The sequence below is a fragment of the Rattus norvegicus genome, chromosome 8 (genome assembly GCF_036323735.1).
Source record: "Rattus norvegicus strain BN/NHsdMcwi chromosome 8, GRCr8, whole genome shotgun sequence".
Taxonomy (NCBI): domain Eukaryota; kingdom Metazoa; phylum Chordata; class Mammalia; order Rodentia; family Muridae; genus Rattus; species Rattus norvegicus.
In genome coordinates, this window is record NC_086026.1 from 123,113,344 (window position 1) to 123,129,338 (window position 15,995).

The 15,995-nt window shown below is 51.2% G+C and overlaps 1 protein-coding gene and 1 long non-coding RNA gene across 2 annotated transcripts in view; one reads left to right on the plus strand and one right to left on the minus strand.

Moving 5' to 3' along the window:
- Trim71 (tripartite motif containing 71) overlaps positions 1 to 15,673 on the minus strand; it is a 52,518-nt gene extending 36,845 nt beyond the window's left edge. The window contains exon 1 of the mRNA NM_001191801.1: positions 14,861 to 15,673. Coding sequence (NP_001178730.1) covers positions 14,861 to 15,673 — 813 coding nt within the window. The remainder of the gene's footprint in view (positions 1 to 14,860) is intronic.
- LOC120094278 (uncharacterized) lies at positions 170 to 2,598 on the plus strand. The gene is made up of 2 exons (XR_005488515.2): positions 170 to 281; positions 2,458 to 2,598. It is a non-coding gene; the product is annotated as an uncharacterized LOC120094278 (long non-coding RNA).
- Positions 15,674 to 15,995: the final 322 nt, after the last annotated feature.

Below are 15,995 nucleotides of genomic sequence, written 5' to 3' on the forward strand. Positions count from 1 at the left end.
GAAAAGACTGGGACTTAAGGCAATCCACAACTTAAATCTAAGAAATGGGTGGACCGCTCCACAGGCCTTTTGTTTAAGGCCAACGGGTTAAGTAGGTCTGATTTCGGGGTGTCTGGGGGTCCAGTCACAGCCAGGTATACCCTCACCTGAGGGGCAGGGGCAGGCTTCTGTGACGTCACCCACACAAAGCAAGGCCATCCCATCCCACACTGCTGGAGGCAGCTGTTCCCAGCCTTCAGGGAACAAAGCCCAGAGAGGAATTCCTACAGCAGAGCCTGAAGGTCAGCAAGAAAAACAACAGGGCGCGAGGTACCAGGGAGCCCCATTGTCCTCTGGATGCTGGGCTCCAGGAGAACCTCAAAACCAAGGTCTACAAAGCTGGCTGGGGTGGGGTGAGTCCCAGGGCGTGGGGGAGCAAAGTTCAGGAAGGAACAATCTCGGAGGAAAACAGGCCCAAAGCCCTGGATTTAATCATTAACTGCTTCTCGAGGGTCTCCTTTGTGCTCCTCTGGTGCGGTAACTAGGGCAAACACTCCTGCCCCACTGAGCCGGGAAGGTAGGGTTGTTCAAACATGCGCTCCATCACCGTCGCCATAGGAGATGATTCAGAGAGATTCCACCAGAGATTCTTCGGAAGTTGAGAATGCAGGAGAGGTCACCTCTGTCCCCGCCTGATGACTCTAGGGGTGATCACATGGTGGGGGAGAGAGACAGCAGAGCCACCTAGGCTGGAGGGCGTGGGGGTTGCACACCTACAAGGTTCCCTTCTGAGGGCAGAAAGGACAACCCTGGCAGGCAAAACAACTAACTACACAGCTCTAAAAAGGACGAGGGAGGAGGACTGCTACAAGTTCAGGAACTTGGGCTGCGCGACGGGTGCCGGGATAGCCTGTGAGAGGTCTCACAAATAACTTAATTAGCTTAATTAGGCAAATATTCAGTGGAACCCAACAGCTTCCTGCAGCCAGTCTAATTAACTTGGCACTGGTTGAACTAAAGTCTATGGAGATGAGCTCTAAGTGCCCAGATTTCCAAAGATCCATCACTCAAAGGCTCCCAGGTCTTTTGGGAGCACCACTGCTAGCTCTTTCCTTCCCTGGGTACCCCCCCCATCAGCTCCCCCATGTCTGACTGTCAAGTGGCCCAACTCCCACCCATGTCCGACACACTCAAGTCCCACTACCCAGAAGGAAAGAATTACACGGAAACTAAAGCTGAAGTCCATTCTGCATCCTGACAGGGCTGTGGAGGGAGCCTCCCTCCACAGTTAGGCTTCTGGGGTGAGGAAGGAGGGCTCTAGACCCCTCAGGAAGGAAGTAGCCTGCAGCCTACAGTAAAAACCAGGGAGTCATGTGCTCCCAACTGGTGGGATCAGGTCACTTCCCCTGGGACCTCATCACCAGCGGAAGGCCATTCATTCTGTAAGGCATTTACAATAGCTGGTCTAAGGGAAGACTGTCCTGATGTGGGCTAGGGAAATGTCTCAGATGGCAGAGTTGTCTGTCTGCCTGACCCACCCAACCCCCATTTTCATCCTCTACACCGTTAACAAGCTTAAAAAAAAAAAAAAAACACCCACAACATTTTCTGAAAATAACAAAACAAACAAACAAAAAACACTTGCTGTCAGCCTAGATAACTGACCTCAGGCTGATTGCCCCTGAAGAAAATATGTTGTGAATATCAAAGGGAGCTCCTGGCTATCCTGCCCTGCCTGATTGCCTCTGTTAACAACACAGGAAAGCTGGCTTTTCAGCTTCTCTACCACCTACCCATCCGGCCGGTGTGGCTGCTCGATTAACTTTTTAAAAATATTTACCAGAAGTATAAAGCACTTTTAGTAATAACATGCCCCAAGTGCTGCTGGGTAATTGTCTTTCCCTGTTCTGGAGATACAAGGATTCCCAAAATGTAACTCTGCTTCTTTCTGTTGTGTCTTTCTCTAAACATCCAAAAGGAGTCAGGCAAGGCAGTTCAGTGAGAATCGCATGGATGGGATGGACTTCCCCTCCACGTTTTCCAGGCAGTCCTTGAGGAATTGGCCTCCCAGTGGGCATCTGCTCGGTAGCAAACAATGTGCCCTGGCCATTTGCATAGTGGCCCAGAAACAGCAAAAGTTTGTAATGGAGGGGGTTGGGGGAGAGGCACTCGGGTCTTCTTTGGAAACTAAGTGCCTTCCAGGTAGACACCCTGCACGTGAGGCAGGACATGGCAACTTGACCACTAAGACCCACCCACTTGGTGGGACCAGCCTCGACGTTCTCCTTATCAAAATTATTTTACTGGTTAAGGTTTGCTTTTAATTCCAGTGCTCTGGGAGCCAGAGGCAGGGGGAATCTCTGAGTTCAAGGCCAGCCTGGTCTACAGAGTTGAGTTCCAGGGTAGTCAAGACCACAAAGAAAATCCCTCTCTCAAAAAAACCACCTCCCCTGAAATCTATTTTACTGGGTCTTCCAGATGGCTCAACAGGTGGAGGTGTCCGCTGCAAAGCCTGACGACCCTCAAGACACACAGGCAGAAGGAGAAAACAAGCCCCCTCAAACTGTCCTCTGACCTCCGTGTGATGTAAAAATAAATACAACGCAATTTCCAAAAATAGGAAACTGGCCGAAGTACATGAAACCCATATGAGCAACAGGCCGTATGAAAGCTACACCCATCAGCCATTCCTGGTAATCATGGAGGTGTGAGGTAAAACAGGACTCGCCATTTTTCTTCCATTGAGCAGGCAGAGGAGGAGGGAATGGGGCTAGGGGTAGGGGCAGCTCAAGAGCAAGGCATGGGCCTACTAACATCTCGCATCTCGTGCCTCTTCTGTGTGGCTCTTCTGCGGCTGTCTCTGAGTTGGTGGGGGGGGGGGGGAGCACGGACAGACAGACGGACGGACGAATGACACCAGGCCAGGAGAGGCTGGAAAGGACCAAACATTCCTGTCAGCCTGACAGAGTGAAGGCCATGCATGGGCCGCACAAGCCTTTAACAGAAAGGACCAGACAGCCAATCAGGTTAGCACTCACTTTCTATGTACCCAAGGACCGTAGGGAAGAAACTAGACTCCCGTGTTTTTAATAAAAGAAAAAAAATTAAAGAAGGAAAATCGGACTGTGCAGTCCCTGGGGCACCTGATGCCCTCTCCAAACCTCACGGGAACCTGGCACACATGCACGTACATATACACATGTATGAACAAAACTCTCATGCACATAAACTACATCTAACTGACTGAAACCTACAGACAACCAACCTAAAGACCACATTCGCACACGGTGGGTGTGTCGAATCAGGACAAGGAGGAGCCAGGACTTTCACAAACAGGAACAAGGCGGCCACAGGAATAGCTGTTACCTTCACCCATCCGGCTGTAAACTGAGCAGAGACAAGGGGAAGGGCAGAGAAAGACTGAAGAGCTGGACAGATTCAGAAAGATAGCATTCTAATGGCTAAGAGAAATCCATAAACAAAGGTCAGTTTTTAGAAGATCCTCAAGTGTGACTAAAGAAACATCATTTAGGGGTTGGGGATTTAGCTCAGTGGCTAGAGCACTTGCCTAGCAAGCGCAAGGCCCTGGGTTCGGTCCTCAGCTCCAAAAAAAAAGAAAGAAAAGAAAAGAAAAGAAAAGAAAGAAGAAAGGAAAGAAAGAAAGAAGAAAGGAAAGAAAGAAAGAAAGAAAGAAAGAGAAAGAGAGAAAGAAAGAAAGAAAGATAGATAGATCGATCACTTATTAGAACAAAACGCACCCCAAGCTCCTGCCTTGCGCTGTCACCAAAGCAGCCAAAAAAAGAGCTGATTTCACACTGCAGCAGGCAAGCAGCAAGTTCTATGGGCCTAGGAGCAGGCAGAGTCCCTGAAGAGATGAGCGTCATAAATGCAAACACGGTGCTTGGCTTCTCCACTCACCCCTAAAGAGTTAGCAGGAAAATCCAGCACCCATGAATTCAAGGCCAACTGGATGCTCTCTGGAAGGGAGGGAAATGATGAGAACTCAAAAAAAAACACCTAATGTGCGCATCACACATCCAAGAGGGAAAAGCTCCGGTGCTAGGCCAGTGAGATCGATCCAAGGTTCAAAGGACCGGGGTTCGGGTTCCCAGCACCCACATGGTGGCTCAGAGTCTTCTGTGTCCAGGGAGCTCTTCAGACTTCTCAGACACTGCACAGGCAAACATTCATGAACATAAAACAATAATCTTAGTACTGTCAGAAAAATGAGGAGAAAATATATGTATGGCCCCAAAACAAGGGACTGCAGAGGAAGTGTGGGGAAGGGGGTAGGTGTGCGAGAAAGGGGCATACTCGGCGTGTGTTTGCTTGCATGAACAAGCCATCCTCCTGCATTCATGGTGACTCTATACCAACGGGAACAAGTACATCGGAAATAAAGTAGCAACCAGTGTGGTGACTCCAGCCTGCAAGACTAGACCAGGAGGCTGAAGAAAGAAAGGCAACTCTGTAAGAATGAGGCCGTCCTGGGTTGCACAACATAGACCAGCTAGAGTCTTAAAACAGAAACGAAACCCACCCCGAAACCCAGTGTAGCACCTCAGTGACAGAGCCCACGCTGAGGGCTGGAGAGCTGGTTAAGAGCATGTACAGTGAGTGGAAATAAACCCTCTGCTCTCCCAAATTGGTTCTGGTCGGTCATGGTGTTCACCACAGCAACAGAAAACACCAAGAGCAGGCACAGCGGTGAACACCTAATCCCAGCGCTTGGGAGACACAGGCAGGCAGATCTCTGTGAACCCAGTCTGGTCTACGAAGGGCTCCAGGACAACTAGGACTGCTGCACAGAGAAACCCCATCTCAAAAATCTAACAACAAACAGACAGACAAGAGCAAGTACCACTAACACCAGGCAGCTCAGAAGCCGGGCCGGGGACTCGTGTGCCCTCGTCTGGCCTCTTCGTGGCGAGCACCTTCCCTCGCATGCACATACCTACAGACACGCTCATAGAGAAATAGGAATAAGGGTCTGAACAAAAATGACAAGAGGTTAAAGGACAAGCTTTTCTCTCACTGATTCCCAGCACCCAGATGGCAGCTCACAACTGCCTGTGACGCCAGTCCTCTTCTGACCTCTGTGGGCAAACTCGTGCACTCGAGCATAACGCCCGTAAACTTAAAACACTCAGAAATCCCCCTCACAGCATCCAATGAAAAGATCCAGAAGCTAGCTGGACAGTGGGGGTAGTTCGCTTTTGCTGTTTGATTTTTAAAACAGGGGCTCCCGATGTAGCTCTGGCTGTCCTAGAACTTAGCAGGACCCGGTGAGATCTGCCTACCCCTGCCTCCAAGTGCTGGGTGGGAGTAAAATGCCTGAGCCACACCCGAGGGACTAGAGCAGTTTTTACAGAGAACAGGTGTTGCCAAAATATGCTAAAAATCTATAATAAGGGAAGCCATCCAAATAGGGAATCCCGGGCAGGCAGGCATTAGTCATCATTTCTCTGGAGGGACAGATGCCGGAGCGGCATTCAAAGACAGATGAGGAGGGGAAGAGAGTGCCAGGTCGGGTGCCTTCCTGCAACCAGTGCTTAGCCTTCCTTCCCATCTGAAGTCTGTAATTAATCACACGCAATACCAAATGCCAACTGGAACGGGACCCATTCCTCGCTGTCTTCCCGTGGCAGCCACCCACATAGCACCGGCAAACCTCGGCACTCAGGCTGCCAGCCGCCCTTCAATCAGGCAAGGACTATCAACAAACACAATGATGTCATCAGAAAGGCTCTCCCTCAGGTGAGTGGGTTTAGAGGTAGAGGCTGCTGACCCTCAGAGGGAGTCCCCAAGGCCCTGGCCTGAGTGTGTCGGTTCCGTGTGCATGGGCCCAGGAGAAAATTCCAGTCTCCAGATGAGATTACAGAATCAGCCTGTTAAAATCGTTTGCGAGGGGGACCGGCTTCGTCTGTGTTTGTTCTGAGTTCTGGGGCAGCCTGGTCTACAGAGAAACCCTGTCTCAAAAAGACCAAGGAAATAATAAAAACTCCGCTTCCCCTGATCAAACGATGTTTTACCGGGCCTTACCAGCAGGGTTCACGGTCCAGTAGCTGCGGCACTCAGCACAAACTGAGCAGCCCACGGGAACCCACGTAAGGACGGCTAGAGGGAATCTACCCACGCCTTTCTACCTGGGTGGGAAGCTGCTCTCCACTGTCTGCTCTGACTGCAACCACGGCCAGGCATGCATGGACAGATGACAGCCTGCAAGGGGTTAAGTTTTCTCATTCTGCCAGGTGGGATCCTGGGGGCTGAACTCAGGGCTTCTGGCTTGGTGGACACAGACCACCAATTTGGCCATCCGACGGGTCCTCTCTAGGCAGGATCTTCCTATGTAGCCTTGCCTTGGGCTTGAATTTACAGCAGTTCTCCTAATGACAAGCATAAGCCACCAAGCCCAGTCTCTGGTCTAAACAAAGCTCTCTGGCTCCTAGCTGATATATTCAAACCCACCAGGCTCCAGGAAGGGGAACTTCATACCCTCCACGGGGGTTCAAAAGGGGGTGGAGCTCCCCATCACAACACACTTCCTGGACTCCGCCCACATCGGCCTCCATTCTCCAATCTAAGACCTGCAGCCCAACTCATCCACCCTGCCCACTACCATGATTCTTAGCACTTGGATTTCAGTGACAGACCACATACAAAGCAGCCACACGGGGAAGGCTGTGACCTCCTGCCCTGTTCCCTTTCCCCTCCAGCCCACAGGCTGTGACTAAGAGGCCATCCAAAGCGCTTCCCAGTATCACTTCGGTCATCAACCAGAAACTTCTGGCCCAAAAGCAAGTCGTGCAAGCTCTGTAGCCTTCTAGCGCGGCCTGGGAACTTTCAATCCCTCTGCCTCAGCTGCAGGTTTAATGACAAAAAATACTGTCTTAGAGGGAGCACCAGCGGGACCTGAGGTGCGGACCACGCCTGCAATCACGGCAAAATGACTGAGCTCAAGGCTATCCTGGGCTACCAATGTCTTAATGTAAAGGATGAGTGAGTAGGCTAACCCCCCCAATAAGGGAAGAGGAAACCCAGTCCATGTGTGATTACCCACACCCTGAAGGCAGAGAGGTAGGTGGGTCTGAGACCAGCCTGCCCTACAGGGCAGGGCCTGCCCTACAGGCCAGCAGGGACTACACAGTGCGACCCCATCTCAAGCCATGAGAGAAGGAATTCCATCCATAAAGTCGTCCTCCGACCTCCACTGTGCACCATGCATTACGTACACGCACAGAATGATGCATTATCTATCTTTACTATGCCTGGCTTTATCACCCCACACTTATGCATACATTGGGCAAGACACTGGCTGGAAGCCAAGGATGGATTCTAAATCAACACCCCATCTCCCTCCCCGTCTTGGCATGGATCCCAGAGGGCACAGAATGAAACTGCACGTGTTAAAATGTGGTGGCACCGGGGTTGGGGATTTAGCTCAGTGGTAGAGCGCTTGCCTAGCAAGTGCAAGGCCCTGGGTTCGGTCCCCAGCTCCAAAAAAAAGAAAAAAAATGTGGTGGCACCACTCAGGGCAGAGGTGCTGTGTGGCTCGCTGGAGGACTTGCCTTCCCAAGGGAGAAGACAGAACAAGCCGGGTTTTACTTGTTCAGAATCCTGGGCGCTGTTTGCATTCTGAGCTTCAGGCTAGCCTAGCCCATCCCTCCTGTCCCAGACTCCAGACTATAACTAAGCTGGCCCGGTCCGTGAGCCACTGTACCCAAATGAAAAACTAATTTTAATTATGTATACGTACACACAGGCGTGGATACCAAGAGGCCAGTTGTGTGCTGCAGGAGGGGGTGCCTGGCATACAACTTGAGGGTGAGCCACAGAAAACATTTTTTTTTCAACTCTGCAAATGGTTATGGCTAGAAAGCAACTAGTCAAACATCCTGTAACTGACTTAACTATAGAATGGAGCTAGCAACGGGTGAGATATGAAACTTGATCTGTTTTGGGGGGTCCCCTAAGATGAAGGGTTCTTTGTGTAGCCCTGGCTGTCCTTGAACTCGAGAGATCTGCCTGCTTCTGCCTCCGGAGGGCTGGGACTGATTAAAGGTTTGAGCTACCACTGCCCTACCTCAGGGCCTCTCCCCGATTCATGCTTCAAATTCCAAGATACACACGGGGAAGCAAAGCCTTCTCCTCAGTCTTTTTCTTCCTATATGTCTCTACTTCAAACTGTTTCCGCTGACACTGGCTACCCAAGAAAATGCTTACGGGGAAATGACTGCGATCAAAAGCTAACATGAGGTGCTTTAGAGAGCTCAGCTCTTCCAAGCTCTTCCTCCCACCACCTCGTGGTAGCTCACGACCGCCTGTAATTCCGGTCCCAGGCAGACAGGCATCCTCCTGTAATCATCGCCAGCATCGGGAACGTGTGGTACATGGACGTACACGCAGGCAAAATACTCACACATAAAACTAACTAACTAAAAAAAAAAAAAAAAGATTGCAGGGGCTGAGCCTGGTAGTGTACATCTTTCATTCCAGCACTCGGGAGGCAGAGGAGGGGAATCGGCCAAAGTTATGTACGCAGTGAGACACTCGCTCAAAAAAGCAAACACGTGGGGTTGGGGAGTTAGCTCAGTGGTAGAGCGCTTGCCTAGGAAGCGCAAGGCCCTGGGTTCAGTCCCCAGCTCCGAAAAAAAGAACCAAAAAAAAAAAAAAAAAAGCAAACACGTGCACACGCAACTACTCAGAATTAGCAGAATGAACCTATTTAAGACAAAACCCCCCAATCAACCCAGTCACAACTTCTAACACTGAGAACAGCCAGCCTCAGAGGCATCCTCCTCCAAAGCCATCTGGGTGGCAGAACCTTCGAGGTTTGGAGGTGGGGATCCATATGATAATTAAGCTGTGATCTCTGCTGGGAGACTGCCAATAGGCTGGGCTGACCTGAGCATAAACTAAAACTAATCTTGAGAAATCTACTTTAAGGGGGGAAAAAAAAGCCAACTTAATATAGATCTCACAAAAATACTCAGTAGACTGGGGGGGGGGGGTGTCCAAGAAACAACAGTTCACTCTCCCCTTAAAAAAAGCCAGTAGTAAACAAATCCAAGTTTCCAAGTTTAACCCCAAGGAAGGGAAGCTAATTCACTTTCAGATGCAAATAAACTAGCACCTTGCCTAAGCCCCTCCCAAGCCCAGAGCCAGTCAATCCATTTGGTTTCAAACCAAATAAAGGGGCTGGGGAGACTGCCTGGTAGGTGGTAACTCGCATCTGGCAATTCCTGAGGACCTGGGTTCCAGGCAGGACTTCGGGCTGGCTGGGCTCCCTGAGAGGCCTGGGTCTCAAAGATTAAAGTAACTCACCCTTCCACAGTGGAAGACACACACACAAACCCCCAGAGACACAAGCAAGCAGGTCTCAGGTGGACGGGAGGATGGAGGGACGGAAAGCTGAGGGAACCAATCAGAAAGGCCGTGGAGGGTCTTCATCGGGCCGCGTGGATGGCAATGGCAACTCTTCATCCTATCCTCCCCTAGCTTGTCTTTCAAAACGGAGATGGCGGAACAGCCTTTGGGGCGCCATCTTTGCGTTTCAGGTGGAGGGTAAAGAAAGGATATTTTGAAACTGCAACAAGGGGTTAAATTCGTCTCGATGATCTTCCAGCACTGTTTGCTAGGAACGAACCCAGCTACAATAAACCTTGACCTGTGTTTGGAACTGGATGGAGAAACAGCGAGGGCGAGTGAACCACCACGTGACCCTGAGCCGCCAGCGGGGTTTAAATCTTTTAGAACTGCACAGCTCAAGCGAGGGGCCCCGAGAGAGCGAGCTCTCTCACCACTGGGGAGGCTGAGGCAGGAAAAGCTGAGTTCGAAGCTAGCCGGGGCTACAAAAGCAGAACCAACGGGAGGGGAAGAACAAATCAGAACCTCGAATAAATTAAACCGACACGCCTTCCACCCCAACTTAAAAGAAACCAAACCCCACGTGAGCCACTCCACCACATTTACCACTCCCACAACCAAGTTGAGTTTTAAAAGACAAAAGGCTAGGTTTAGCAAGTGGCTCAGGCATTCCGGAGAAATTTGCGGCCATTTTAAGGGGGGGGGGGGTTAACAAACGGCAGGACTACGGAAAGAAGGGCTGGGACTCTCCTAAAAAGTAGCATTTATCTAGCTAAAATAAAAGGGAACGCCCCGGTTAGGGTTAGCAATTTCATTAGTCTCCAAACACTTTCAAGATTTCTCTATCCGGACTCAACTTGGGGGGGGGGAATATGTTCTTGATAAAAGAAAGAGAAGCCTGTTAACTTTCCTTTTCCCTTTAAAACATCTTCACCGATATCCAAAAATACATAATCCAAACACTGAAAATCAAACTTTATAAACAACCATCAAGTCTATGCAATTTCCAGATTTCCCTCCCCTCCTTGAGATAATTTCAGAAGCAAACACAGAAGGGTCCCCATACCAGGAAGATACCACAGACTCCGAGTGCTCCGGTGTATGGCTTCCCCCCTCCCCCCACGCTGAAGGCCTGCTCTGTGCACTTCGAGGACTATCCCAGGTAACAACTGACAAAAGCTTAACAGTCAGCAAGTGTCCACCATGTTTTTACACTCACGGAAGAAAGCATTTCCTTGCTAAACCTCGGGCAGTCGCCTCTGTAATCACATACGGGATAGTCAAAAGTTTGGCTCTGTGGCCCACAGAGGAGGTGCAAGCACTGTGTGTAACCTGGGAACTTCATCTCCCTCCCACCAGTGAGATTTCTTATTTAAATCCCTTTTTTTTTTTTTTGGTAGAAATTCAAAGTTTACCATAAATACAACCTCCAGGAAAAAGTAGAATGGAGAGTATTTTTCTGGTCAGTTCGGTTGTGACAAGAGTCTATCTCTTAACTCTTTGGCCTGGTGAGGCAGGAGAATCAGGATGAGGAAAATCCAGGGTGGTATATGGAGGAAGGTCCTGACTTAAAAACAAAATGAGGGTGGGGAGGGTGTATCGAGAAACCACTACTTTGACCTTCATGTATAAATGAAAAATAAATTGTATGGTTTTAAAACCATCTTGCATGGGCTTTGTAATTCACACAAAAAATACACATGACGTTTTAAGAGACACCGAGTCCCTTGCCGGCCAAGAGCAGCTTCACCCCTGAGAACGCAAAACAAACCAACAGCAATGCAGAATACAGGCTCAGTGACGCTCACTCTAGGATCAGAGACAGAGACTCAGACAACCAACTTTACCAATTATTACTATTTTAGGCAGCAAATTACCTTGTTCAAAATGATGGGAGGCCTGAACCAGATCAGGATTCTGGGAGAAAGACAGCCCTCCAGCAGGACTCCGTACTCTGAGTTAGGTTGGTTTTGAATTCTCTCTTTCCAGAACCCAGCTTCAGGCTGGGTGAGCCTCCTCAATACCTTCAACCCCACCAGCTTCCATCCAAAACTTCAAAACCTCTTCCTGCCAAATCCTAGGCAGGCCTCTCCCCACAGCCAGGAACAATGTCTGTCACACCACACAGCATCATCTACCTGTTCTGCAGGTCCCCAAGAGTCCTGCCATTTTAACCAAGTCCTGGGACACTCAACTGATTTCCTTCCCAGGGCGGCTTCCAAAGTAGCAAAGGGCTCACACATCCTAGCTACCCACTGGGGAGACAGGAAAATCCCCCAAGTCTTGAGCTTTCCACAAGGTTTCAAGACTATGTATGTGGTCATGGGGGCCCCTGTCCCTAGAATCAGAAGTCTTCTCCCTCTTCTTGAGGGTACACAGTGCCTCACAGGACCAACTTGCTCTCTAGGCACAAAACTAGCCAAGAGCCCAAGTAAGCGTTTCTCCCTTTAATGGGAACCCAAATGCTTCCTTCTTAAATGTTTTTTTTTTCAGTTTTTTGAAATAGGATCTCACTTTGTAGACCAGGCTTGTCTCAGAATCTTAGCCATGCTCCTGCCTCATCCTGAGATTGCAGGGAATAGCCTGATTGTTGGGCTCCAGTCCTTGTAATTTTTACTTAAACCAGTTAAATATTCAGACATCTTGCCTCAGTTTCCACATGATACCTAAAGATAGGTCACCTCCCCAGGGAAACTACATTTTTCTCCCCTAGAGGTTGGGTGACAAGCAAGGAAGGGACTCCAGTCACATCACCATCAGTTCCCCCAAAAGGAAAAGATACCCCAAATCATTTCACCCTGCTGAGGATTAACGTAACATAGTCACATATTTTAAACACCGGATGGCACAGTGAAATCCAAGAGAGAAAGCTCTGTACCCACGGTTAAGACAGAGGTCCATCTATCACGCCCCTCAAAAATGTGAAGACAGCAGCCCACCTATCAATCACCCGGCCCAAGAGTCTCAGGTACTCTTTTCCCAGACAGAAGCAATAAAGATCGGTTCCATCAGAGGGAAAAGGAGGCTTGTGGGTCTTAAGAACCTAACAATTCCCAAGCTTCTTGCTGTAGAGAAAAGCTGAGAAAAATCACTCAACAAACCTGAGGTTCCCTCCCTGACCACACATGCAGAAAGGGGCTTTAAAGGCATCTGGGTTGCCCCACCCCACCCCCGTTAAAAAGAGCCTCTTGCACACGGTTCAAATGCTCTGGATAATTTACAGTGAATAAACCACACATGGCAAGTAATGAAACTGTGTCATCTGCAGAGAAAGGGATCGCCCCTTTCCATCCCCTGAGGAGGAAAAAACCCCGCTTTCCCTCAAGGTGGCCTCTGTAGGGATGAGGGGAGCTCCGAAGGTTAGAGGGAGGACCACCTCTGTGAAGGAAAACCACAAAGCTGCCGTGGCCTCAGACCCCCAACACAGGTATGTATTTATGAGGGGAGAGCGGCAGGTGATAAGGAGGTATGAAGTATTCGTAGGAAGAGGCCATCGAGAAACTCATTTTGTCTGCTTACTCCAAAATGTTTTTATGTTGTTTTGAAGTAGAGCCAGTCGTGGTGGCTCACGCCTGTAATCTCAGCATTTGGGAAGTTGAGGGATTATGACTGGACCAGAGACCAGCCAACCTGGGCTACATAGTTCCAAGCCAGCCTAGGCTAAAGAGACCCTATCTCAAAATAAACACGCGGGGAGTTGGCCTTTCTCAAATCAGCCTTACCAAACACCTACAGCAGACTGGAGCATCTTTGACTAAAAACTAACCAAAAAATAAAAAATAAAGAAATTTTTTTTTAAAAAATGACATTTCAACACTTCCTCTCCCCCAGCGGAGGGAAAATAACCCCGTTACAGGGGGCTCCTCCAATTTGACCCTAAGATTAGGACCAAGTGGACTGGCTCCACCTTACTGCTCTGGGGAGTTTCTTAAAAGTAATATAAGAACATACTAGAAACATCCAACCACAAATCCGAGAAAACGGGGGTCAACCCTGGGCTGAAAACCGAAGTGAGTCACCGACTTCACTTCAAAAGAAACCTTTTTTAAAGCTCTACTCTCTTAGCATTAAAATTAATTTTCTTCCCAACCTCAGCCAATTTAAGGCCGTCAGAGGATAACTCCGCCCTCCTCCCCAAATAACACGTTAGGAGGTGGACCCCGCTGCGGCGGTGCGGGCAATCCCACGCTTAGCCACGAGGGATTGTGTTTGTCCCCTGCTGTCCTTCCTCCCAACGACAGGAACGCCACCGCACACGCACAGGGGTCTCAGATTTACACTTACAGATTGAGACGAGGTTACCTAACCTATCAAGGCTAAGGGTAGTCCCGCCTAGCCTGTTCCCCTAGCTTCCAGTGGGGTTCTCGGGAACAGAAGGTGGTCCAATACCACAGTGAAAATAATGCCCAGAGGGATAATCAGGTCCGAGGGCGGCAGTGCTGCCGTCAGATTCTGCACTGCCCCCAGAGTTCGAGCTGAGGGAGGCTCCCCGTTTTTCCAAGGCAAGCAGAGTAACCTGTGGATGATGCAGGGTGGCTGCAGGGTGGCCACAGGGTCCCCGCGGGATGGGAGATGGGGCCGGCTTGGGAACAGCGACAGGAACCCAACTGCGGTGGTCCCAACCTGGCTTCTATCTTCTCTCTCAAGGAACCCCAGGAGCCACATGGTCACTGCACGTGGGCACTTACCGACCAGAACACGTTTTACATAGTGTGTAGGACAATTGTAGAAGCAGAAATAAGGACTTAATACGGGGTTCCTTGGTTAGTAAAATGGCACGGGCTGGACCCCTTGCCGACGTCCTGGCAGACAACGCGATAAATGCCAACCTGTGCAGCTGACAACAAAAATCAAGTCGTCCGGCCCGGCACGCACGTGGGGAGCCACCCCCGCACTGCAACCATCCCTTCCCCACCCCAGAGCCCTCTAAGCACGTTGGGCGGCCTCTGGCGGGCCCACACAAAAGAAGTCCACGAATCCACAAACACACTTATCTCCTCGCAACTCGTGCCTAGCAAGATAAACCCATTGCACATTTTATCGCACAGGAGAAAAAGTATTAGTTAATGAAGTTTGGCTGGTGAGATGACTTATTGGTCAAGGAGCATTTGCCATAAAACCTGAAAGACCTGATTTGGGGGTCCCGGGTCCCACTTGGTGAGAAGAGCATTCTCCTGAAAATTATCCTCTGACCTACACATACACCCCCCCACACACACACACACACGAGTATAAATAAATAAATGAAAAAAGAAAAGTGAGATCCGCGGTCTGGGAGTCCATTTCCTGGGCAAACTTGGATAGCATAAGCCCTGGGTTCGAACCTCACCACTAAAAAGAAACAAATGAAACAAAAAAGGAGGGAATCTCGTGCTTTGGGATTCTTCGGACTAGCAGAGAAGTAAACAGTCAAGTCCTGGTTCTCCAAGGAACTTAGGGGGGTGGGGTGAGGGTGGCGATTAAAAGTCCCCCAAAAAAGTCCCTTTCCCCTCGCACGCGCCCCACGCGCACTCACCTCGTCGTCGTGGTGTTGGCAGAAGCCGAGGCGCTCCGGGAACACCGAGAGGATGGAGAAGGGCGCGCCTGCGAAGGGCGGCCCGAGCCCCAGCTGCTGCGCCGCGGAGGCGGCCGCAGGCCCCGGCGGGCCGCGCTCGATGTAGTGGTCCTTGGTGAGGCGTACGCGCTGGTGCGCGCGGACACAGTTGTCGCACAGGTGTTCCTGGCAGTCGAGGCAGCGCGACGAGGCAGCATTGCCCTCGTCGCAGGAGCTGCAGCCGTGCGGCCGGCGCAACAACAGCGACCCTGGAGAAGCGGCCGGGCCGGGCGGCGGCTGCGGCGCTGGAGCGGCGGCGCGCTGGGCCGGGTGGTGCGCGTGGTGCCGGTGATTGCTGTGGCCGCCCGCGCCCCCGGGGCCGCCACCCGCGCGCCCGTTCTTGGGCGGCGGCTCGTCGGCGGTGGCCACCACGGCGTCCAGCAGGTTGCTGAGCAGGAAGGCGGACGACGGCAGCGCGTCCATGCCTGCCGCCTCGGCCAGGACCACCTTCTGGTCACACACAGGACAGCGCAGCTTCAGCGCCTCGGCGGGGCCGGCGCCACCGGGAGCCGGGAGCCGGTGCGCCTCGAGGCACGGCCGGCAGAAGGCGTGCAGGCAGGGCAGGACGTGCAGGCGCCGCGCCGCCGCCCCGGGGCCGCCGCCGCCCGCCGACGACGTGGACGTCTGCGAGGACGATGAAGAGGCGGACGAGCTGGAGGAGAGAGGCGCGGGCGAGCCGCACATCTCCTTGCACAGCAGGCAGATCTGGAAGTCGGTCTCAGGGAACGAAGCCATTTGCAGGCGGGCCGGAGGGCAGAGGGCGTGCGGCGAGGAGGAGGGCGCGCGGCTCACTCAGCAGAGCGCATCAAGGACGCGGTGGAGGCGACCCCTGAGCCACCTCGGCAGGGCGGGTTTGCACTGCTACTCCGCAGAAAACGAGCGCCTGCACAAGTCTCAAAGTCCGCCGTGGAATCCGGTCCCCGCGGCGCAAAACAATTTGGTCCCGACGAGTCTTGCTTGTGTTGCTTTTTTTTTTTTTTTTTTTTGCCCTCGGGCTAAATGGATTGAGTCTCCTGGAGGGAGGGGAAAACGTCCTGGAGTCGCAACAGTCCTAGTC